This window comes from Centropristis striata, chromosome 21, assembly GCF_030273125.1.
Source record: "Centropristis striata isolate RG_2023a ecotype Rhode Island chromosome 21, C.striata_1.0, whole genome shotgun sequence".
NCBI lineage: Eukaryota > Metazoa > Chordata > Actinopteri > Perciformes > Serranidae > Centropristis > Centropristis striata.
Genome location: NC_081537.1, coordinates 3,800,268 through 3,824,826, shown reverse-complemented (window position 1 = coordinate 3,824,826; position 24,559 = coordinate 3,800,268). Strand labels below are relative to the sequence as shown.

General features: G+C 37.7%; 1 protein-coding gene across 1 annotated transcript in view; it reads left to right on the top strand.

Annotated features, from left to right (window-relative positions):
* Positions 1-1,242: 1,242 nt before the first annotated feature.
* The window catches only part of LOC131959071 (caskin-2-like), a 44,513-nt gene continuing 21,196 nt past the window's right edge, over positions 1,243-24,559 (top strand). The window contains exons 1-8 of the mRNA XM_059324175.1: positions 1,243-1,290; positions 8,479-8,576; positions 10,745-10,890; positions 11,987-12,082; positions 14,287-14,420; positions 20,330-20,438; positions 21,551-21,659; positions 21,779-21,873. Coding sequence (XP_059180158.1) covers positions 10,747-10,890; positions 11,987-12,082; positions 14,287-14,420; positions 20,330-20,438; positions 21,551-21,659; positions 21,779-21,873 — 687 coding nt within the window. The 5' untranslated portion in view covers positions 1,243-1,290; positions 8,479-8,576; positions 10,745-10,746. The remainder of the gene's footprint in view (positions 1,291-8,478; positions 8,577-10,744; positions 10,891-11,986; positions 12,083-14,286; positions 14,421-20,329; positions 20,439-21,550; positions 21,660-21,778; positions 21,874-24,559) is intronic.

Below are 24,559 nucleotides of genomic sequence, written 5' to 3'. Positions count from 1 at the left end.
CCGTGCTGAGAGAGGGAAGGGTGAGGCAGCAGGAGGTGAGGAAAGCTCCCCAGCCTTGTTGAGGCTGTCAGGCTGTTTGAAGGGAGGAGTGATGGCAGAGAGACATGCAGGGAAATAAAAAAAACACTGAAAATGCTCAGGGGGTCCAGCAGGATGGAGGGATTTCAGGAAAGAGCTTATAAAAGGACAAATGTGTCAGAAAATGCTAATGTGTGATTCTCCTGAAGCCAGTCTAAGTTCTGTCTGTGAAGATTATAAGGACGTACTTTATTAAACTAAATATATTTCACTTTTATATGAATTAACAATATAACCCTTTGATGCACAACATGGGTCTAAAGTGACCCGACATATGAGTTTTTATGTTCTATATCTTTGCAATAAATTATTTTCATCATTCAGTATTCCAGGTTTTCCTCAATTAATTTGTTTTTGATCATCATACATCCTCATTTTATGTTTTCCTTTATTCATTTTTTAATAAAATCCCTTTTTGTGTCACTACTCTTCTAATGCACAACATGGGTCAAAAATGACCCATATCCATTTTTTAGCTAAGTAGCTTGCTAAGCTAACTACTTAGCTAACTTCTTGGCTAAGTATTTAGCTAAATAGCTTGCTAAGCTAACTACTTAGCTAACTTCTTGGCTAAGTATTTAGCTAAGTAGCTTGCTAAGCTAACTACTTAGCTAACTTCTTGGCTAAGTATTTAGCTAAGTAGCTTGCTAAGCTAACTACTTAGCTAACTTCTTGGCTCAGTATTTAGCTAAGTAGCTTGCTAAGCTAACTACTTAGCTAACTTCTTGGCTAAGTATTTAGCTAAGTAGCTTGCTAAGCTAACTACTTAGCTAACTTCTTGGCTAATTAGTTAGCTATGTAAAAATACCAAAACGTTTTTTCTTCATAAAGTATGAGAAGCAAAATGGAAATAATAATCTGTTGTTATCAAAAATAAGATATTTAAAGAATACTTGGAATATTCAATCATAAAATAAGTTGATGTCAAAAGATAGAGCACAGAAACAAAAAAAACCTTTCGTTGTTTTGTTTTTAATTTTAAAAAGTGTTCCGGTGATGAATTTTGCTCACAGTGTCTCTAAAAATGTCAGAAAATACCTTAAAAAATGTCTAAATAGATTATAAATTCATATTAAACAGTGACTTTAGATTGTATATGTTATAAAGGGTCAAAGAAAATATGTATTCAATGCTCTTCTCTGTCTCTGTCTTGTTTTTAGAGTTGCTGGGCTCCACCAAGAGACTCAACATCAACTACCAAGACTCAGACGGGTAAGACGAGTGTGTGTGTGTGTGTGAGAGAAAGCCTGTGAGATGCAATGGAGTAGTCACTGTGTCTTGATTGACATGCATATTGGAAAAAAAAAAAAAGCGCCTTACCTGGAGCTGTGTCCTGCTCGTCTTCAGTCTTCACCACTGTGTGACTCATCCCACACATGTTCTGACATATAGCTCCTTTCAGAGTGAGACATGTAGGAAATTACAGGAAACTGATTTTGTTTGGTTAGACGGAAGAATGCACGGTTCATAAATGACTCCTGTCAGATCTTTTTAAATGAGAAGAAGCACTGATTCTGTGTTAACCCTCTGAAATCTTAGGCTATTATGTCCTGTTAAAAATCTTTACCATGCCATGCTGGTATCAAGTTTTTTTCAGCAGCAACCTCACCTATATGTCCTGATAATTAATTTTTAAACTTTGACCTACTTGATCAAAATTTTTAACCCAAAAGAAACAAAGGAAAACATAAAATCTGATCTTGAAAATTTTTGCAGGCAAACTTTTTTGGTAGAATGCAGCTTAACCCATTTAGGCCTGGAAAAAATGTGTGGAAAACCTATGGGCAATTTTAAAATAACCCCCTAAAACCTGAAGGGTTTTTTTAAAAGTAATTTTTAGTCTTTTTTGGTAAATCTGTGGGGATTTTTTTGGTAATTTTGTGTCTTTTTGGTAGCCTGGGTATACCCAGACTGCCTTGCGCGCTCGAATTTGATTTCGAACCTCCAGGCGGTCTGGAAACGAGGCGATTATCTTAGCCCTGTTTTAGGGATCCAATCACAGAGCGGGGAGGGACGGTGAGACGATGACGCGTACTACTCGGCACTTGGAAGCTTTCCTGATCCAACATGGCTGCTGCGGACGCGAAACTCTCTTTAGCTGTAGATGGTGTTTTAAATAGTTTAGAGCGAAAGTTGAAAGGCGAAAGGTCTCTCGGCAGCTCCGCTGTCCCCCGGCTCGTAACGAGATCACCGGTAGCGGGGCTATTAGCGCCGCACGGGCGGTTTCTGCGGCTCGTTGCGCCGAGCCGGTGAGACCGCCGGTCACCGCCGGTGATCTCGCTCCGAATCGGGGGACAGCGGAGCCCCCAGAGACCCGCAGCAGCTTGTTTATTGCCCATAAAATCAGTGGATGTGTGTGGCAGAATGACATGAGGGGGAATAAAGCGTGAAAATAAATAATCTTGCAGAAAGCGAGAACTGGAGAAGCAAAGCAGCAAACAACACTCTCTCACAGACACACACACAACAAACATCCATCTCTGTTGCTCTACTACGTCATCTGGTATAACTGATCTGATTGGCTAAGAGCTACCTACAGACGCTTTGATAGACATTCTAAGCGTCCAATAAACGGCTCCGGAGGATCGTAAACCACACCTCCTCTACGGAGAAAAGCATTGTAGGTGTCCAGACCTAATCTCCAATGAGATTTGGTCTGGTGTTAGCCAGGCTATCTTTTTGGGGTAATTTTGTGTCTTTTTTGGTAATTCTGTGTCTTTTTTGGTAATTCTGTGTCCTTTTCATAATTTTGTGTCTTTTTTTGGTAATTCTGTGTCTTTTTTAAATAATGCGTCTGTTTTTGGTAATTCTGTGTCCTTTTTGGTCATTTTGTGTCTTTTTTTGGTGATGATTTCAAAGTTCTGGAAAAGTCCCATGATGCACTGCGACACTCCCACATGTATTCTGATGCATTTCATTGGCCAACAGACCAAAAATAGGTGGAAAAAACTACAAATACTACAAAACGACGTATCCGCTTTCCCGGCTTAAATGGCTTAAGGCACTTCCTGGTTTGCCTCCCTGCTCAGACCCGGAGGTTGCCGCCTGGTTCCTACTCCTGATGGCGGTACAGAGCCGGGATCACTTGGTCCCCCCAATATTGCGGCTTGAAACATCAGTCTGAAAGGGGCTCATGATCTGACTGATTGCCGTTAGGGGTTTACTATTCACTACTAGTCACTGTTGTCTGAGCACAGTTCGGGATTTGGATGATTTGTGATTAAAATGTAGACTAATTTCCAGTGAAATGATGGATCAGACTATAATAATAGACTGTGAGATGCAGCAGCGGAAGTCTGCCAATGTTTTCCTTTTTCATCCCTGTTCTGACTCACTTCTCAAATATTTTTATAGGAGATAATTACTTTGATGACAGCTTTTATTTCTGCTTGAGTACTTGTTGTTATTAAATAACATTTCTTGTACTCCAGTTTTTGTCTGTTTCCATATTGTCCACTCCCTGAGTTATTGACATATGTTGCTTTTTGTTTAAAAGAAAATCACTTCATTCAAGTTTAGTCTTTGTTCATAATATATCCATCCTATAGATTATTATAAAGATCTATCAGAGAATTCCTCTGTAGGCTGCTGAGCGTGTTGATGTGTTGGCGTGCTGACTGACTCCTGCTACGTGTGTCTACATGCAGGCTCAGTGTAATGTGTGTGGGAGGTGATACACAATACACATCTCCATCCATGAATGTGTGTGTGTGGCTACGTGTGGTTGTGTGTGTGTGGCTGTGAGGCATGAAGTCCTAAACAATGACACTGATAAGATAAGCCACTTCACAGTCTGGAGATCCCTCAGATTTCAGTCCAGACTGACGTTTATGCGTCAAAATGTCTAGCAGAGTGCATTCACCAATTAAATACATAGCCTATTCAAATGGGACGTGGTTAGCCGTAGCTTAGCATAAAGACTGGGAAAAGGGTGAAGGCTGCTTGGCTCTGTCTAAAGCATGGGTCTCAAACTTGTGGCCCGCGGGCCAATTGTGGCCCTCGTGACCATATTTTGTGGCTCCCACCTTGATATGAAAGTTTAATGTGAGTTTTATATGAATGGCACTTTACCGTGTTGTGTCTGGAAGGTCCCTTTATTGCTCCAGCTGGAGCTTTGTTTCATTGTTTATTATCTGCCGTGTTGTTGTTACCGGAAGAAGTGGAAATGTTATGTAATATCATTTTGTGTCTTTTTTTTATTTTAGTAAGTTTGTATCTTTTTTTTGTGTCTTTTTTTAAATAATTTTGTGTCTTTTTTTAGTAATTTTGTGTCTTTTTTTTGTAATTTTGTGTCTTTTTCTAATAATTTTGTGTCTTTATAAGTAATTTTGTGTCTTTTTTTGGTCATTTGAGGTAATTTGAGTTTGAGACCCCTGGTCTAAGGTGAAAAAAGCAAACAAACAAACCCCTTACTAGGCTCACTAATTTACACACTGCTTCATGTTTGTTTAATCCATTCATGGACTGAAATATAAAAGCAGCAGTTTCGTCTTACGACAGGGTTCATGTGTGATTTATCAAACGATCGTATCTCTCCAATCACAGCGTGAGAATGATCGGCTGTTGATAAATGTGGCGGCTCGAAACAAGCGTCTTTTAAATACCACACCCTAATATATATTATATATATATAATATATACCCGATTCAGATGGCTCACCTCGAGAGTTTACAACACCAAAGGGCGCAATAGGGCCAAAAAGAGGATTTTTTCCCCCCTAAAGTCAGCTTTATTATCAAAGTGCACTGTTACAAATAACAACAGGAGGAAATAGACATTTCCCAGAAATATGCAGACTCCCACACTCCCTTCGACTGGTTCACATCCTACTTCTCTGGCCGCACTCAGTTCATTTAACTCAAGTCACTCAAATCCATCCCTTCCTCCGTCACCTCAGGTGTGCCCCAGGGCTCTATCCTGGGGCCCCTCTTCTTCATCATCTACCTCCTTCCCCTCGGCAACATCTCAGCAAATTTAACATTAACTTCCACTGCTATGCCGATGACACCCAGCTCTACCTCACCACTAAACCCTCGTCCTCTCTTCCGGCCACCTCCCTCCCCGATTGCATCTCTGAAATAAGAACCTGGTTCACCTTAAACTTCCTTAAATTAAACAGTAATAAAACAGAGGTTCTCCTCATTGGCACCAAATCCACTCTATCCAAGTGAAGTAGGTACGAGGGTGACATGAGCCATGGAAGTTACATAAAAAAACAAAAGTTAAGTAAAAAGTAATTTACTTTTGTTTTCACATCAAACACCTGGTCAATTTTTCCAGACAGGTGATTGCTCCTCTTTTTTATTCTCTCAATTGAACCTATCTATTTGTTAGGTCTTGAAGTGTTTCAGTAAAAAAAATAAAAAAATAAATGTGAATAAACTTTACCATGAAATCGTCACCATGAACTTTTTTAAAAACACGTCTATATTGGCACCTTTTGAGCTACAGTAAGTTTCCTTTCCAAATGTTCCAGGCTTTGTGTTGAGAGCTCAGGGCTTCCACTACGGCTGCCTGAGGCTGTGTGAGATCTCCTGAAGGTCCCCGACACTGTAGCTGTTATTTATCCCCACATGTGGGGAGTGTGTTGCAGCTCCGGCTCTGCTGCCTGGAGGGTCACCTCCTCTGGAACACTCACTGTGTCTGTGTCGCCCCCAGCAAAAGCAAAACTTGTCACCAACTATTTATGCCTTTAATTTCTCCGTCTGTGGAATATACTGCGACCTGACAAGCACCCAAACAGAAACTCACACATTTCATCAGTTTCATCAAGTCAGTCTGAAGTGTTGATACATACTCCAAAAACACTAATATAAGGGGCAAATTCACAGATAATGAATTGGCAGAATATAAATGTACCAGAGGTTAAAGTGTGGGTGGTAGGGATGAAGCCCTGAACTACTCCCAATCTGACGCATACTTGTGCGTTTTTTTTAACCCTTTGATGCACAACATGGGTCAAAAATGACCCGCATTCATTCCCCATGTTATTTAATGCTGCTGTGTGTTTCTGTGCTCTATCTTTTGACATCAACTTATTTTATGATTAAATATTCCAAGTATTCTTTAAATATCTTGTTTTTGATAACAACAGATCATTATTTCCATTTTGCCTCTCATACTTTATGAAGAAAAAAAGTTTTTGTATTATTACATAGCTAACTATTTGGCCAAGTAGCTTGCTAAGCTAACTACTTAGCCAAGAAGTTAGCTAAGTAGTTAGCAAGCTACTTAGCTAAATATTTAGCCAAGAAGTTAGCTAAGTATTTATCTTAGCAAGCTACTTAGCTAAAAAATGGATATGGGTCATTTTTGACCCATGTTGTTCACTAGAAGAGTAGTGACACAAAAAGGGATTTTATTTAAAAAATAATAAAGGAAAACATAAAATTAAGATGTATGATGATCAAAAACAAACTAATTGAGGAAAACCTGGAATACTGAATGATGAAGATAATTTATTGCAAAGATATAGAACATAAAAACTCTGTCGGATCACTTTAGATCCATATTGTGCATCAAAGGGTTAATAGACTAGTGCAGTGCCCGTAGGAAGTATGTATTCATATAGTGGGAGATTAAGTAGATTTTTCAATCATGGCCAAATGAGGTTGTGTGTGAAAGTGGGATGTACCATGAGGTGTAATACTCTTAATGCGTAGTGTTAATATACAAAGTGTATATTGGGTAATACATGTATGTACATTGAGATATAAAGAGACACAGAAATAGTTATTTTAAGAAAAAGAAACGTAATCATTCAACATGGTTAGACATATATACAGACACAGATATAGGAGGGAAGAAGTTTACATGCAGCACAAACAGATGGATGTGAATAATGTGAGAAAGGGTTATTAGGTGTGTTAATGTGGAATGTGGAGATTGTTTGATAAACTATTGTGTTTCATATATTGTGGCTATGCAGACCACTACAACGTCTGCAACTCCATAAAACACTTACTTTTCATAAGGTACCACACCATCCAGCACATACACATTGAACATTGATATTCGCTGGAAACTATTTTAATATTATTGGAAAATGGAACCTTTTGGCCACTTTAAAACTCCTAAAGATAGGTAGGCTAAATAGACTTCAGATGAGATGAGTCAGGGTGGAAATCCAGAGTGAATTGTGTTACTGACCAGGTGTAGGCCTATCACATAATGGGGCGGAGCTCCTCTAAAAGGGGGCGGAGCTCCCCTAAAAGGCGTCCGATTGGAAACAGTGCAATGCTGCAACACGTCCTACATAAATAACGATATTTTGAAAAATGAATTAAAAAATCTTCAAAATCGAGGATGCACACCTTCGTGCCATGAACAAGACACACACACACACACACACACACAGTCCACTTTCATACAGTGAGCCTATGTGAGCGCATCAGCTATGGACATCATGAGTCAGACTGAGCCAGAAATCTGCCACTGAATCCCAAAATAGAGAAGTTTGAATTTACCTTATAATGGTCCTTGGTAATAAATGTGCTTCATTTACCACCAAGCTCTCTGAAGAAGCTAACAATTTAACTCTAACTGCTTGTGGCTATTAGTGCTGGTGTTCGTGACTGTTTTACAATGAAGCTAATTTGCATATAATGGGGTAGATTTGCACCAAATGTCTGCATATTACCTCGTTTAAATAAATGCAAATAGAACCGGAGCAACGACACACAATTTCAGTGACAGAGCAGTTAGGTTTACTATTCCTTCTTTGCAGGTGTTTTTTAGAATTACACAGTTTGCTTTTGCCTTATTTGCACGTTTAGGGGCCACAAAAAGCTTCCAAAACCTTTTGTGAATTTGCCCTGAATTCTTCTATCTGTAATGAGATTACACACACAGTCTTGAGTTTTGAAAAGGTCTCACCTGCTGTAAAGTATTGTTGTCAAGAGTATCGATACTCAAAAAAGTATTGATACTAAAAGGTTGTATCCAGATACGATACTCACTTTCAAAAGTATCGATAATATCCGGTGGCCCGCATTAATGTTGGCCGTGTTATTATTAGCCATTAGCTGCAGCTAGCAATTAAAGGCTGACGTCACATTAATGATTATAAACAACGTAAATTAATAAATCAGGCAAGTAGTATGCCTATTTTACGTTAATTGACACAGTGTCAGTATACATCAGCATAGAGTTAATAAGTTTACATAAATGTTGGTGACTGAAAAGTGTTATTTTCTCTCTTGAAGTCCCAGTTAATAAAAATATTTCTGTTAAATTTTGGGGTCTTTGTTTTTATCCTTGTGGTATCGAAAATGGCAAGGAGTATCGAATATTTTCCTGAGTATCGGTATCGAGTTAAAAATCTTAGTATCGTAACAACCCTACTGTAAAGTAATCAGTATGATGTATAACCCTCCTTGTCTTCTTCTTTGTTGTCTGCAGCTTCTCAGCGCTGCACCATGCCGCTCTGACGGGCACCACAGAGCTGCTGTCTCTGCTCCTGGAGGCCCAGGCCACGGTGGATATCAAGGACATCAATGGTAACCTGATAGCAGAACAAACAGCTTTACAGGCTGAACCAGTGTCACCAGACAAGCCAACAACCCAGGAAAAAAAAAATCCACGTCGGGAAGTCAGTTGGGGTCAAATTGAGCCTGAAAACTTCCTCAACAGCTTTCTGACAGTCCCAGCTGAAAATAACTTTGACCCATATGAATAAATATGATTCACTTTGAAGTTTGTCTGCCATGCAGTGACAGCAGCTACAGCAAATATCTTCAGACTCAAAGCGGAACAAATGTAGTAGAATGGGTGCGGGAGTGGCAGCTCGCTGCTGGGACCAGAGGGGAGTAGCGCTCATAACCGTCTGAGGTCAGCTAGAGACTCCTGAAGGACTCTTCTGAAGGTTGAATTTTACTCTTAGCACTGACTGCCAGCTTGTCAGTTCAGGAATCCAGGTTCTCATGCATGCTAAGTGGAACAAACACCTCAGCATCACAGAGTTTCACACCATTTAATGCTTGTAGCACATTCGTATCGCTCAAAGTACAGCAGTCAGGATTAGAGATGTTCCCATACCATTTTTTCCTGCCCGATACCGATTCCGATATCTGCTGATGCCGAGTACCGATCCGATACCAGTATGTAATAAAAAAAATATCATCCTACACCTGCATTACTGTGATATGATTATCATTGTGGTAAGGCCTGGCTCAGGTTAAACCCTTTGTAAAACATGAATAAATACAGGAGATTCAAGCCATTTATTTTTACATTTACTTTAAAATAAAACAGTAGCCCTATACAAAACAATAGTGCCACCAAGCTCTCTGAAGAGACTAACAATTTCTATTAGTGCTGGTGTTTGTGACTGTTTTACAATGAGTCTCATTTGCATATAATGGGGTAGATTTTGCACCAAATGTCTGCTTATTACCTCATTTAAATAAATGCAAATAGAACCGATACAGAGATTCAAGCCATTTATTTTTACATTTACTTTAAAATAAAACGGTAGCCCTATACAAAACAGTAGTGCAACAGCAACTTAAATAAATAGATCTGGGGGTCTGGGGGCATACTCATTTTTGCCCTAAAAGCCTAAATTTGGTGCCTCTCGCACATTCTAATGCCACTATTCCGTCTTAATCATTGCATATTTTAATGAATTATTGTAAAGGAGAATAAGGGTTCTTCTATGTTTTATTTAAGGCGTCATATTTTGACAGTCTTCTTGTAAATTCTGTGGTGGATTCTGCTAACACATCCATGTGCTCTTATTTTGAAAGCTACATGTGTTTGCTTTTATTTTGAAGGCGAGTCTCCGGGGGAGCATGCCCCTGGACCTCCCTACTTTGTTTGAGTCCCCCCATCATAGTCTCAGAAAATCAATAAATCCCCCAGCAGTATGTTGAGGGTAATAAAGGAGGAGAGATGTTTTTGGGTCCTTCATTAAGTCAGCTTCAAGTCAGAAAATTTGTTTGGCTGCACTGGAAATTTCATGTACAAACTTCTTTTTATTTATGTAAATATGTTGGTTGTTGTTTATGCTACAGTTCATATAAAAATGTAAAAAAATATATATTTTGTTTAAGGCATGGAGTGGAAACATTATTATTATTATTATTATTACTTGCATTTTCACCACACTGCAAAATTCAATTTGAACAATACACCTCGATCATTTTTTTCTTACACAGACACTTCTAGGTTAACCCTGATGGGCTTTTTATAATTAAAAATACCTAAATACCCCTGATGACATTACTATGATATCTTCAGGATAATACTCTCAGTAGTGCTGCTTTAATGCACTATAAAATGATTATCAATGTGTTATAACTATTTTTATATTATAAATTATTTAAATATATAGCGCTGTTAGAAGGTTATAGCGCAAGTATAATGCATTATAGACATAGGCTTTATATAAAGTGTTACGAAATCTTAATATCATAAAACCCTCTGTCAGTACCGTCTCACACTGGACGAGTAAAGAAGGTAGTGGTAAGTGTTAATAATATTAATAGTAATAATGCAATTTCAGCATAAATTAAAGTTTTTGAGAAGTAGAGAGCGTGCGACTGGATAAATAAAACTTGGATTATACTGCATGATTGATGGTTCGATATAATTATGCTGTCGTATAATGCAACCACCAATTTCCAACACATGCACAATTCACTCCATTTCCTGTGTGTGTCTCCAGGCATGCGTCCCCTCCACTATGCAGCCTGGCAGGGCAAAGCAGACTCTGTCTTATTGTTGCTGAGAGCCGGAGCTTCAGTCAACTCCCCCTCCCATGATGGACAGATACCGTTACATCTGTCTGCTCAGTATGGACACTACGAGGTGGTAAGTACACACACACACACACACACACACACACACACAGAGCTCCGAGCCATTACCAGTCCTCCCAGTGAAATCTATCCCCTTTGTGTCCCAGCCTGTATTGTTCACCAACAATACCAGTAATACCATTAATGCTATGAAACAGGTATCTCCTCTAAAGGGAAGGTGAACGCACACATTCCTCTCCTGCAGCCTCATCCCTTTGACTACTGGAATGTCTTAACGGATACATATATATGTCATGGACACACACACACACACACACACACACACACACACACACACACACACAAAGAAACACATACTAGAATTAGCCTATGGGATTTTTGCATTGGATTTTGGATCATTGCATGATAGTGTTTTGAAAGTAAAAAAAAGATTCAAAATCACATTTTATGTTGGACTAAAGGACTAAAAAAGACATAAAATGACCCAAAAAATACACAAAATAATTCAGAAAGACACAAAATGACCAAAAAAATACACAAAATGAAAAATCAGACTGATAGCCAACTGTTTGTGGAGAAAAAGGAGCCATGCATGTGATGTAAAGACAGACTGAAAGATGCTATACAGAGACAGAAATTAATGCAGAGGAAGTTGACAAATTTGAACCAAAATCTCCTGGACTTCAGAGGTTTAATAACCTTATTATATTGGGGCTAAGATGGATAAACCAAAGGAAATAAAGGCAAAATTTATTATGACCTCTTTGAATCTGGCACCCAACACATAATCCATTACCAAAAAAAAACTAAAACTAACACTAAAACTAAAACTAATAAAAACTAAACTAAAACAAAGCATTTTAAAATGCAAACTCACTCTAAAAACAAATTAAAACTAACTGAATTTGAAAACAAAAATTCACAACGAAATTAAAACTAATGAAAAATCCAAAGCTATTATAACCTTGTCCAGTACACCATCAAACACAATGCTAACAGTAGAGCTATCATATGTTCCTCTCACACACACACACACACACACACACACACACGTGAATAATGTGTTGGGATGAATGACATGTGAGTGTTTTTTGCATAATTCATGAGGGGATATCACTCAGGTTCTCCTTTCTCCCTTTCTCTGCCAGTCTGAGATGTTGCTGCAGCACCAGTCTAATCCCTGTCTGATGAACAAGACAAAGAAGACTCCTCTCGATCTGGCCTGTGAGTTTGGGAGGCTAAAGGTATGAAAATATGTTTGTGTCCTAAATGTTTGAACATTGAATATCATCACGACCATCATCAGTACACAAATTTCAGTACTTTTCTCCAAAACCCTGGGGTCAGAATAATAAGTCAGAATACAGAATATGACACTCTCCGTCCTAAGATCCCCACTTTAAATAAGGAAAAACTACCCCAAACCCCCTAAACCTCATACATAGTTCTGATTCTGAAAAAAAAAATTATTCATATGTTGCTGAGGTTTTTTTTAATAGTTTTTTCCTCCTTTCCTCCAATCACGTTGTGCTATATTTCTTTCTCTTCATCTCTGTCTTCCTATCCTGTTCAGCTCTGTCATATTGTTTGTGTGTTTTTATACGTTTTTGGACGGGTTGATGGCAAATTTTGTTGTACTAGCCTGTGCAATGACACTAAAGGCTTCTGATTCTGAAATCATGTGGACTTATGTACAGGTACATCTCAAAAAATTAGAATATTGTGAAAAAAGTTCTATATTTTTTGTCAATTATTTCGGAAAATGAAACTTGTATATTATATAGATTCATTACACATAGGGTGAAGTATTTCAAGCCTATTTTTCTTGTAATTTAGATCATAAAAAAACACAAATTCAGTGACTCAGAATATTAGAAAATTACATAAGATTAATTTAAAAAAGAATATTTTAAACACAAATGTCAGGTTTCTGAAAAGTCTGTTCATTTCTATACATTATAGACAATACTTGGTTGGGCTCCTTTTGAATCATGAAGTAGTGCATTAATACTTGGTGGCATGGAGGAGATCAGCCTACAGCACCATGTTGCTTTTATAGCAGCCTTCAGGTTTATCTGGTGATGTTCAAATAAACTGTCATTAAGTGAAAATACAGTGAAAAGGGTCAAAGTTATGAGACCAAACCGCTAAACGTCCTTTTTTATATCTATATAACGTTATATATAACTTTATTGACACGTTGCCATGGATACGCATTGTTCTGCTTCTCTCCTGATGACGGCTCGCCTTGTTAGTGACCTGTCAATCAAAGGTAGCCCCGCCCCAAATCATACGATTCTTTATCTTCTATTTTCTTCTAAATGGGGCCATTATTTACACTATTAACATCAGATTGTCTTGAAGAAGATTTTTTACTAGTGATTGAGACCATAGTGTTGTCCTGAAAAACATTTCTGAGGTAATAAATCAAGTGAGAAATTTTCTCATTTTGCATTGAAATGAATGGACAAAAATGCTTTTGCAGCCAAACTTAGCACCCCCTGCTGGAATTTTCAGTAGAATGCAGCTTCAGGCACTTCCTGGTTTGCCTCCCTGCTCAGACCAGGAGGTTGCCGCCTGCCTTAAACATATGTTTGGGATTTGGGTGCTGCAATACTTATTGACTGGTACCGTAGCGATATGTAATAAGATGAAATAACCTGCATAGGGATCATTGCTCTGGTGCTGTTGAAGGATCTTGTAATGCCGTTTGGTGAATTGTGCCCTTTGCCTGGACTGAATCTCCATGTAGCAATTAGTTTTATTCATGTGGTCATTCTAATCCAATTATTTGCATGTGAAAACACCCTATTTGGCCCAGTCTGCCCTTTTTGGATGGGGCTGCCCTATGTCAAACATGAACCATGGCTTATATGAAGCGACCCAGCTAAATTAAGCTTGTCTGAGTGAAGGGAAATAGGCTCCAGTGGCTCTTTCTTGGACACATGTACACTGTAATGTTAACAGGATTGCACATTTTAGTGTGTTTGACTGTTTCTCTGTCACATCAGCGGATAAGCCCTGCTTTGAGATGTATAGCTGGCCATGCAATTCAGATTTCAACACACACACATTTCCCATGCGTGTTAAATGTTCTCCTGTCTGGTCTGAGTTTGCAGTTTGCAGAAGGCTGTTGGGCTGTTTTAGTAACACACAGACTTTGTGAGTGAGTGAGAAGGGCTTTGGTATCTTTAGACAGCTGCTGAGTAAAGGATTAGCTTCTGTACTAGCTTGACCCTATACACTGTAAGTCACCATGCATATTATTTCAATCCATACTATATGGTTATATAGAGCTGTATTTTTACCACTCAACCTGAGCTTGCAGGGCTTTGCATATATATATTTAAGTATTACTAATGCTGTAATTCTTGCCCTGATTCTGCCACTCCTCTGTTGTTACATCGTACACTTTATCTCCATTTTGGTGTCTGTGATTTTTCTTTAGGTGGCTCAGTTGCTGTTGAGCAGTAACATGGTGACAGCTCTGCTAGAAGGTAATGGAGGCCATGACGGCATGGACTCTCCAGCCACCACTCCCCTCCACCTGGCAGCCAGGAATGGACACAAAGACATCATCAAGTAAGGTCACAGCGAGCAGCAGCAGAGTTATTATGGACTCTAATAGAACTGAATAGAAAAAATAGAATAGAAACACTGCCCTCTCATTTTTCCAGCAGCTGGCATCTGTCTAATTTTACCACTGCTACTGCTACTGGTACAATTACTGCTGTTGGAACTGTTACTACTACTGTTGCTGTTAATTGTACTGCTACTGTTACTGCTACAGTTACTGCTACTGCTACAGTTACTGCTACAGTTACTGCTACAGTTACTGCTACTGCTACAGTTACTGCTACAGTTACAGTTACTATTACTGCTACTATTACTGCTACTAATATTGCTACAGTTACTGTTACTGTTACAGTTACTGTTGCTGCTACAGTTACTGCTACAGTTACTGCTACTGTTACTGTTACAGTTACTGTTACAGTTACTGCTACAGTTACTGCTACTGTTACTGTTACTGCTACATACTGTTACAGTTAATGTTCCAGTTACTGCTACAGTTACTGTTCCAGTTACTGCCACAGTTACTGCTACTGTTACTGCTACTGTTACTGTTACTGTTACAGTTACTGTTACAGTTACTGCTACAGTTACTGCTACTGTTACTGTTACTGCTACAGTTACTGTTACAGTTACTGCTACTGTTACTGTTACTGTTACAGTTACTGTTACAGTTACTGCTACAGTTACTGCTACTGTTACTGCTACAGTTACTGTTACAGTTAATGTTACAGTTACTGCTTCAGTTACTGTTCCAGTTACTGCTACAGTTACTGCTACTGTTACTGTTACTGCTACAGTTACTGCTACTGTTACTGTTACTGCTACAGTTACTGTTACAGTTACTTCTACTGTTACTGTTACTGTTACTGTTACAGTTACTGTTACAGTTACTGCTACAGTTACTGCTACTGTTACTGCTACAGTTACTGTTACAGTTAATGTTACAGTTACTGCTTCAGTTACTGTTCCAGTTACTAGTACAGTTACTGCTACTGTTACTGTTACCGTTACTGTTACAGTTATTGTTACAGTTACTGTTACTGCTACAGTTACTACTGTTGCTACTGTTACTGTTACTGTCACTGTTAATAGTACTGCTAATATTACAGTTGCTGCTACAGTTACTGCTACTGTTACTGTTGTATAAATAGTAGCAGTTGTAAAAGTTGTATTTCTACGTCTACTACCACTACACAAATTAGTGATTAACTTTTAGAACGGGTCAGATACTGGTGTCATATGAAACAAGAAGATCAAAGGAATCCATTTGCCAACCCTGTCATACTATCTTGTCGAGGGGGAATATTGCTCCAAAGTTACGCAAAATGTTGGTTCGCGAAAAGCTGACATGGCCATTTTCAAAGAGGTCCCTTGACCTCTGACCTCGATATATCTGAATTAAAATAGGTTCTATGGATAACCACAAGCCTCCCCTTTACAGGCATGCTAATCCCTTTGAGGCAGGCAGTACAAATGTGTTATTTTTGCCTATTGTATTTGAATATTTCTGCATACCGGGGCCCCTAAACAGACTTGACACTGCATAAATCAGGTATGACTGGAGGGCTGAGACTCTTATGGATTCAGTGAGCACAATTGTATTCATGTTGTCATGATGTTGACCCCATAGTAACCATTACATTGTCATGTGAACTTTAGTTTGTGGCTGTAAAGAGTTTCAAAAAGAGACCTATGGCTTTCCTTGGCATATTGACGATAAGGGGTTTCTCAGCAATTTCAAAACCGAAGTGCTTGCTATCAAATCGCCAAAAATCAATTCTTATTTAAGCATTTAAAATTGTATAATTTAGCAACAAATGACGTAACAAATGGTATCCGCCAGACTCTCTATGTGCGGTGTAGTGATGGGAATCTGGTCTCTTCTTAGTGATCCCCATCATTTGTCTCAGCTCACCAAGAAGAGCCGCTCTTTCAGCTCCCAAATGACTCTTCATTTTACCACTTATACCTTTTATAATTCATCCAAATTTAGCACTGTTTTGACTTCACTTAAATCACTTAAATTTCAATAAATTGCTGTAGCCAATTGCATTTACAGTTGTAAAATCCCTTGTTAACTCTCTAACTGGCTTGAAGAACCACTCTGCTACACAAAGCAGATAGAAAATGTCTATAAAAACCGAAGCATAGAAATTAAAAAAGGACAGCTATTGACATTTTTAATTTGGTTTTATTTACCTAATGCATGGTGCGGTGCAATATGAATTAGTCTTACTATCGGAACATTAATCCTCTGTTTTACCGGCGATTTTTGCTACTTTTGCTACTACTACTATCACTGCTACTACTACATACTGCTACTAGTGTAGTATGTAGATACTACACTGCAAAAAAAGAAAAGTTGGGTGAACTCAAAATTTCAAGGCAACAAACTTCGATAAAATTTTAAGTTGGACAATTAAACTAAATATTTTAAGTTTTGTTTTTGAGTCTGCTCAACTCTGAATTCAGATTTTTGTCAACTCAACTGTAAGTTCTACTAACTTATAATTTTACGTTGTAATAACTTTTAATCCTTACTTCTGCTAACTTCTGCAATGTGCTGAATTGGCACGATTGTAACGCTGCTATGAAATGTCAGCTAATGTTGTGACCACAATTTTTAGTTAGCATTGATACGCTAATGGCTACTCTTGTAGCTGTAACAAGCAGCGCCGCTTGCATCAGTTAGCCGCTAGCATCAGTTAGCCGCTAGCATCAGTTAGCCGCTAGCTTTCGCTAATGACCGAATTTCACCGCTTTCCCTCATTTCACAACAAAGAAATAAGAGTTATCAGAACTATTGTCCCTTGTTGTGAACCCCAACTTAAAGATATAAGTAACAACAACTCACCAACTTGTTTTTGAGCAGACAACTGGCTTCCTTTGTTGTGCTAACTTACATTATTGCCCTAAATGTCAATAATTTATATTTCCAAGTTTTACCAACTTAAATCACTGTTTTAGGCCAAAAAATACAAGTTGGCTTTTTTTGCAGTGTACTGCTAATGCTACTTCTACCACTATTACTGTTGGTGCCACTGCATCTAAAATAACTGCCCCAGAAATCAAAACCAATAACAATCTCTGCATTCAGAAAGGGCATACATGTTGTAGTGATATTAATCCCAAGGACTTCTCACTTCCCAGATACCAAAGAGTGGCTTGATGCTTTTCTTATGCCAGCATAGCTGTGTAAATATGTATATGCTTAGCCAAGTAACCCCACCCTACCTCTCATACACGCTGCTAATGATTATCAGATCTATTTTGCAATATCCTCCTCTCTGCTTCTCCTCAACTGGAAACTGAATTGTTAGACATGGGGGAGAAAGGATGTGCTTTCAACACAAGCAGAAATTTAAAATCACTGCATTAGCACACAAGTTTATTCAGAGTTTATTCAGCAGAGTTTGGCTGTGATCTTCCACGAAGGGATTTATGTCTCTTCAAAGACTGCCACACTTATACTTATACAGCAGTCGTGCTACAGCACCTATTTTCTGTTCTGCTGCAGAAGCTTTCTGGGTGTGATTAGAACTGGAGCTGCAAACGTTTGCACACAGACAAGCAGGAGATAAGTTTTAGTCCCAGTGAAGATTTTCTTGTAGATTAAGTATTATATATGTATACACTCTAGTTATGTGGAAATATTGTAACTTAATTTCAATGCAATTTGTTATATTAACCCTCTAGGGTACGCATTATGATGCCAGTTGGGAAAATTATATTTGGTTTTTTGTCTTAAATAGACTAAATAAACATTTTAATGTTTAATTTTATACATATATTTTTTTGGAAGTTTTTGGGGTTTGTTGCTTGTAGGCAACATTGTACCATAACGGTGCACAAGTGAAAAAGTAAAATTAATTTATAATAGACATAATTTATTTAATAAACATGTATAAAAGATTCAGTAGCTTCAACAGGGTACAATACATACAACACTTTAAATTTAAAAAAACTTATAAAAGGAACTTTTTTAAACCGGTTTCTTGTCTGAATGTTGCCTGTAGGAAACGTTGAACCATTGAACCAACGACCCATTGAAATGAATGTCTAAGTGTATGAAACTGACAAAAATGATCGTTTACTCTCCTATCAGTACAAATATGTTTTTTTCGAGATGGAAAAGGGCCACGAAATCACGTTTTGTGATTTTTTTGTGGCGCACAATTGGAAAAGTCTGCAAAATAGTGTTTCAATATGGCCTCCTGGAGGTCATGTGACAAATTAAAGCATTGCCATTGGTTCCCTATACTCTTCCTTCTTATTTAAAGTATTGCATCACTCAAAAACATGCATTGTAGAAATTTGACAGGACAAAAATGGGCAACACCGTACCATAGAGGGTTAATTCATAATGATATTTTGTCTTCAAACTTGCAGAGACTCCATGTTGAGAACATTTGCCATAGCTATTATTGTGTACTTAATATATACATTGTTGTTTATGTGGAGTATATGAGTAAAAATGTGCTTATCTGCAGGACAGAAATGGAGAAGTCTGAGCTTCTCAAAGTTTCAAAGCAAGATTTCAACCGTTGCTGCTGAGTAAAGCAGCGTTCTCATTTCACAAGTCACCATTAAGCTTTTTACAAATGAAAAGCTGAGTTTGCATCTTTGAAGTTTCATTTTTGCAAACTTCATCATATTTCTGCAGCAGTCCAAAAGATAATTCAGTCTCGTAGCATTGCACTTTTACTTTACAATTCTTGTAATTCTGTCTTTGTATTCTTGTTTTACAAGGAAAAACTATTTTTCTATACTATCAATAATACAAGATGTGCATTTTAACACTGTCCTAGTAAACAGGTTATAGGAGTATGTCAGCTTTTAGGTGTGAAGGGTTTTTTTCTGTGGCTTTTAATTGTTAAACCTCTGAAGTCCAGGAGATTTTGGTTCAAATTTGTCAACTTCCTCTGCATTAATTTCTGTCTCTGTTCAGCATCTTTCAGTCTGTCCTTACATCACATGCATGGCTCCTTTTTCTCCACACAAACTTGGCTATCAGTCAGATTTTTCATTTTATTTTAATTAAAGTATGAAGCTGCCAGGAACCCAAAATACAAACAAAAGACACAGGTTTCTATGGAAATGTACCATTTTTTAAAACTATTTATACACACAAAAACAGCAGAAAAAATAATAAATAATAAAACTGCAGTCTGACTATAAGCTGAAAGAAGACAACAACATTGTAGTTACTGCGCTCTGGTTTCTAATAGTAATGCAAAATTATTGTTATTGAAGTTTTTACTATTTATATTTTTACTATTTTTTACTGCTATGTTTGACTTACTCCACATTAACAGTCTTATCATAACATGTATTTTTACCAGTAGCAGCTCAAAACCAGATAATTTGCTGCATTTTATGAAGTGATGAAGTCAATATTGAGTAGAATTTAGTTCAGAGTTTTGTTCCGGCCCTCCACAACCTGCACAGTACCTAGTACCACAGGGTACGTTTTTGGGGTCAAAGGTAAAATAAATCATCATGATTTTTCAGCATAAAAATTACATCATCAATACGTGTAGAAATAAGTGTCATATCGCTTATCTACATATAACCCATTTGGTTTGTCAGTTAGAAAACATTAAACAACTTTAAAGCAGTTTTTCTCAGTTTTACCTTTTGCGTAGTTACTGCAGTTAGATTTTATAGGGCAGTATTGTTTACATCTTTAAAACCTGACTCAATGTTCATGCAGAGCCATCAGCACTCCTACATCTGGGCCCCTGACAGAACCAGAGACATATTTGTTAGCTTGTATGTGTGTGTGTGTGTGTGTGTGTGTGTGGGTGGGTGAGTGGGGGGTATATGGCTTAATGAGATGTTACAGATGTCTGTAGCAGTTGAATGGATGGATGTGTTGCCTGCAGCCTAACATGAGTGTTTCTGCTTTGATTACCCAGGTTGCTGCTCAAAGCTGGTATTGACATCAACAAAGCCACCAAAGCGGGGACGTCTCTGCACGAGGCTGCCCTCTACGGCAAAACAGAGGTGGTGCGACTGCTCCTTGATGTAAGAAAAAAAGATGTAAAATATGATAAATATTCAGCTGGAATGAGATTGTGAAGGCTGACAGTGATGTTTTTTTTATTTATTAAAGAAGTAGAAGGGAAGGCAGAAAGGCAGAAAACACAAACAATTTTAAATGAACTGTAGTGTAAACAACAACCAACATATTTATATAAATAAAAAGAAGTTTGTACATGAAATTCCCAGTGCAGCCAAACAAATTTACTGACTTGAAGCTGACTCAATGAAGGACCCAAAAACATCTCTCCTCCTTTATTACCCTCAACATACTGCTGGGCAATTCATTATCTGTCAGGATTTTCTGAGGCTAAGTAGGGGGGTATGGGGGCCATACTCCCCCGGAGAACATTTTTGCCCTAAAAGCCTAAATTTGGTGCCTCTTGCACATTCTAATGCCACTATTCCATCTTAATTGTTGCATTTTTTAATGAATTATTGTAAAGTAGAATAAGGGTTCTTATATGTTTTATTTAAGGCGTCATATTCTGACAGTTTTCTTGCAAATTCTGTGGTGGATTCTGCTAACACATCCATGTGCTCTTATTTTGAAAGCTACATGTGTTTGCTTTTATTTTGAAGGCGGGTCTAACACATTCTTACCGTAACGCCTTATGGTGTGTTTAATTTACACTCAAAGACGGAACTTAAAAGTCAAAACTTGAAAGTCGGAACTTGAAACTCGGAACAACGTCGAAAATTCTGACATTCGTGTAGACCTTGAACACACCATTAGCAGCCGGACTCTCTATGTGCTGCAATGTAAATAATCTAACTAACGGAACATTAAGGGTTCTTATATGTTTTATTTTAGGCGTCATATTTTGACAGTCTTCTTGCAAATTCTGTGGTGGATTCTGCCAACACATCCATGTGCTCTTATTTTGAAAGCTACATGTGTATGCTTTTATTTTGAAGGCGGGTCTAACACATTCTTACCGTAACACATGCACTCCATTTCCACTGTTATTGTTGAATTTAATATAGGAGGGAGGCATTTAAGGGAGGTTTTGTTTTGAAAACTGCACCTCACCCACAGTTATCTCGCAATGTGTGTGTGTGTGTGTGTGTGTGTGTGTGTGTGTGTGTGTTGCTAGGCGGGCATCAATGTCAATATGCGCAACACTTACAACCAGACAGCTTTGGACATCGTCAACCAGTTCACCACCTCCACAGCCAGCCGGGAGATCAAACAGCTGCTGAGAGGTGAGCAGCTTCCTTACACTAACAGTTTTCATATTTAGTTGATGTTTCTATAAAATCAGAATGGAAGTCAATGGTGTAAAACATCCTGATGATGTGTGTGTGTTTGTGTCTTTGTGCAGAAGCATCTAACTCTCTCCAGGTCAGAGCAGTGAAGGACTACTGGAACCTCCACGACCCCACCGCTCTCAACCTCCGGGCTGGAGATCTCATCATGGTACTTGTTTTATCTGTTCTTTTAACCCATTTAGGCCTAAAACGCCTGGAAAAATTTTTAAAATAAGCCCCTAAAACCTGAAGTTTTTTTAGTAATTGTATGTCTTTTTCGATAATTTTGTGTCTTTTTTTGGTCATTCTGTGTCTTTTTGGTCATTTTGTGTCTTTTTTTGGTGATGATTTCAAAGTTCTGGAAAAGTCCCATGATGCATTGCGACACTCCCACATTCTGGGATGCATTTCATTGGCCAAGAGACCGAAAATAGGTGGAAAAAACTACAAATACTACAAAACGACTTATCCACTTTCCAGTCTTTAATGGGTTAATGCCTGTCTCCTACAGTAAGTCAAAGGTTTTACTCATCAGACTCTTGGTGTTTCTGGCTCCTCCTGTTAAACCGTTGAGCCGTCAGATTGTTAAGGGGCTTAAGAAAACACATTTAATATCATATATTCCCTTTCAAATGTGACGTCTTGTTGAATTTTGTTAATGAGACACGCAGAGTGAGTGGACATTTGAGAGGGCGTGGCCTGAGACTTCCCCGGTAGACACTTCCCCCCCTAAAGGAAACACGGTTATTTAGTATGATGATAAGTAAAAGTATGATATAAGTGTAAGTAAAATAATAACTACCAGTATAAAAAAATAAAAAAATGATTGATTGATTCAAGTTTATTTTCAAATATGAAAACAAAATAATAAAAAAAGAGTCAGACAAAACATTTAACATGACATGTAGAATACATATAAAATATGACAAGTTAAAATCCTTGTCTAAACATGTATTACAAAAACATACATATAATTTGCATATACACCGTTATTATACATACATACATACATACATACACATGCCCACATATGCATACATACACAAACACTCACACACATACATACGAAAGGAAAAGAAACAACAACACAAAATGACAACCAGTGTAAAAAAAAAAAATGAACACAGTATCCTCGTAACACTTGGTATATATTACTGTAAAAACTATTCAGATGCAAGTGATTTTACCTGCCTGCAGCTGCAGACTGAGGATTATAAGATGATAACTTGTGTAAGTGAAGTCTTGTTGTTAGGATTTGTTGCAGGGTAATTTCGTGTTCCCTGAGCAGGAGACCACAGCAGACCAACAGGCACAAACTTGCTGCTGTCATTTTCTCATTACCAACTTGTTTGCTCATTCCCCCCACACACATTGCACTAATTCACGTGTGTGTGTGTACATTTGTGTGTTTATGTGCTGGCGGCTATGTATTTCGATATGTTTATATGAGTTATTGTGACATCCCAGACATCTGTATGAACTCGTGTGTTGTTGTGTGGTATCCTGAGAGAAGGCAGAGGTGTTTGTTTTTATCCTCTGCAGGCATTTTGTTAACACTCACAATAAATAGAGTGTGTACTTCCAGCTCATTGGCTCTCTCATTATGGTCTTAAAAGCACGCCGGAGGGAGGAAGTGACACACGTGACGTGCATTTAATACCTTTGATGCACAACATGGTCTAAAGCAGGGGTCTCAAACTCAAATTACCTGGGGGCCGCTGGAGACACAAAATGACCAAAAAAGACACAAAATTTAAAAAAAGACACAAAATTACTAGAAAAAAAGACACAAAATGACCAAAAAAAAGACACAAAATGACCAAAAAAAGACATATAATTACTAGAAAAAAAGACACAAAATGACCAAAAAAGACACAAAATAAAAAAAGACACAAATTCACTAGAAAAAAAGACACATAATGACCAAAAAAAGACACAAAATGACCAAAAAAGACAATATTATTAAAAAAGACACACAATTATTAAAAAAAGACATAAAATTGTTTTAAAAAAGACACAAAATTACCAAAAAAAATTTGAAATTAAACTTTCATATCAAGGTGGGGGCCACAAAATACCGCCACGAGGGCCGCAATTGGCCCGCGGGCCGCGAGTTTGAGACCCATGGTCTAAAGTGACCCAACTGAGTTTTTATATTCTATATATTTGCAATAAATTCATTTCATCATTTAGTTTTGCAGGTTTTCCTCAAATAACTTGTTTTTGATCATCATACGTCCTCATTTTTTGTTTTTATTTCTTACTTTTTGAATAAAAACCTTTTTTTATCACTACGCTTCTAGGGCACAAGGTCATTTTAGACCCATGTTGTGCATTAGAAGGTGTTTATATGTCGTCACCAATTTAAAACCTGACAAAGAAGACACAAATATTAACTATCCTATTTTGTTAAATTGGTGTTTTTTTTCAATGGGAATTATTATTTGGTGGCTCTAATAAGCCTCAAATGTTAAAATATGTGATTTTCCAATGTAATCTGGTGTTTCTAACAACTCTTTTAAAGTTAAACCTTCAAAATAAGACAAACATAGTTGTTTGGTGCCTCTCTCACATTCTAATGCCACTATTCCATCTTAATCATTGCATTTTTTTATTAATTATTGTAAAGGAGAATAAGGGTTCTTCTATGTTTTATTTAAGGCGTCATATTTTGACAGTCTTCTTGAAAATTCTGTGGTGGATTCTGCTAACACATCCATGTGCTCTTATTGTGAATTGTTAATTTAGTGAATCACTTTTTGACCCATGTTGTGCAAACCCAAACCTGACAAAGAAGACACAAATATTAACTACCCTATTTTGTTAAATTGGTGTTTTTTTCCAATGGGAATTAT